This window comes from Manacus vitellinus, unplaced genomic scaffold (genome assembly GCF_001715985.3).
Source record: "Manacus vitellinus isolate BGI_N305 unplaced genomic scaffold, ASM171598v3 scaffold_24_pilon, whole genome shotgun sequence".
Taxonomy (NCBI): Eukaryota; Metazoa; Chordata; class Aves; order Passeriformes; family Pipridae; genus Manacus; species Manacus vitellinus.
In genome coordinates this window covers 12,402,779-12,404,123 of record NW_021939798.1, presented here as the reverse complement: position 1 = coordinate 12,404,123, position 1,345 = coordinate 12,402,779, and the positions used below count along the sequence as shown (strand labels likewise).

General features: G+C 68.1%; 1 protein-coding gene across 1 annotated transcript in view; it reads right to left on the bottom strand.

Annotated features, from left to right (window-relative positions):
* Positions 1 to 2: 2 nt before the first annotated feature.
* Positions 3 to 1,345, bottom strand: part of LOC103755847 (probable low-specificity L-threonine aldolase 1) — a 14,118-nt gene continuing 12,775 nt past the window's right edge. The window contains exons 3-7 of the mRNA XM_029960125.1: positions 1,266 to 1,341; positions 900 to 988; positions 458 to 643; positions 163 to 300; positions 3 to 88 (exon numbers count right to left, since the gene is read on the bottom strand). Coding sequence (XP_029815985.1) covers positions 77 to 88; positions 163 to 300; positions 458 to 643; positions 900 to 988; positions 1,266 to 1,341 — 501 coding nt within the window. The 3' untranslated portion in view covers positions 3 to 76. The remainder of the gene's footprint in view (positions 89 to 162; positions 301 to 457; positions 644 to 899; positions 989 to 1,265; positions 1,342 to 1,345) is intronic.

The following is a 1,345-nucleotide window of genomic DNA, read 5'->3' as shown; positions in this document are numbered from 1 at the left end:
CAGGCCCTGCAGAGCCACCAGCGGGGTCACCCCTGCTGCCCCTCTTGGGGACACATCCAGCCTGCCAGGTGTGTTCTTAGCACAACGCCTGCAAACAAGGGCCAAGCTCCAGCTTGCGCTGCCTCCCGCCAGCCCTGGGGACCCCTCTCCACACAAGCACACCTTGGAGAAGCAGAGGGACACGGAGTCACAGTGCTGGGCGATCTGAGCAGGCTCCACGCCCTGGGCCACCGCCGCATTCATCAGCCGTGCGCCGTCCATGTGCACCTGCAGCCCGTAGTGGTCAGCGAGCTCACGGACCTGGGGGCACAGGGGCAGCTGGTCTGAGATGGACCCCTGGGGCATCTTGTCCACTGTGAACTGCGCTCTGAGCTCCAGCGTCCCCAGAGCATCAATGTGCTGGGTCCAGCTGCTCATGTCAGGCAGGATTGTGCCAGCACTGTCCGTGGGCTCCCACCTGCCTGAGGTAGGTGAGGGGCAGCACCCGGCCTCCCGCCGAGCTGTGCGTGTTCTCCAGGCAGATGAGCTGAGGGCGTGGGTGGTACCGGCTGCCATGGGCCTCGCGGATGGTCAGCTCCAGCTGGTCCAGGTCGAAGGTGCCGTCTGGCAGATCTGGCAGGGCTTGGGAATGGACACCGGCAACCTGCAGCCAGGGCGGGTAAGAGCACAGAGCCAACAGGGGACAGGGGGGTTCCAGCCCTCTGCCCCTCTGTCCCCTCCATCGAGTGTGCTCAGCCCCTACTCATGCACAGCCTGTGGTTTGGGACAATCCGGGTGATGCTGTGGCAGTGGGTCCTCTGCCCAGCCCAGCCCTGGCAGCCAGAGGAGGGCAGCACATGGCCGCCCTCCTGCCCCTGCCTGCACTGCCACCAGTGCCACCGTGCCGCCCTCGTACCCACCTGTGCGGCCCCACCATGCTCATAGAGGTGCAGGTGGGCGTTCTGGCCCAGGAACAGCTGAGTCCCCCTCTGCTGGCAGTGGCACATCACTAGGGGAAGAGGGGCCGTGAAGGAGGATTGCCAAGGGCAGCACCCCACAGCTCTGCCCTACCACCCCACGACTTCCCCGGCAGCAGTGGGGCTCTGCCCCGGGGAAAGCAGAGGGGGCCCCGGCCCCAGCAATGCTCTCCCGGGGAACGGGGCTCTGGGGACCCGAGAGGCGCAGGGCTGTCCGGGCCCTCCACACGTCCCACGGGACGGGGGCACCACCTGCCCCCGGAGCGGGCCTGGGGGCGCGGGGAGCAGCGAGCGCAGCCCCGGACTCACCAGCAATAAGGTTGGCCATGGTGGCCGTGGGCACGAACAGAGCCGCCTCCGTCCCCAGGGTCCCCGCGGCCCGGCGCTGC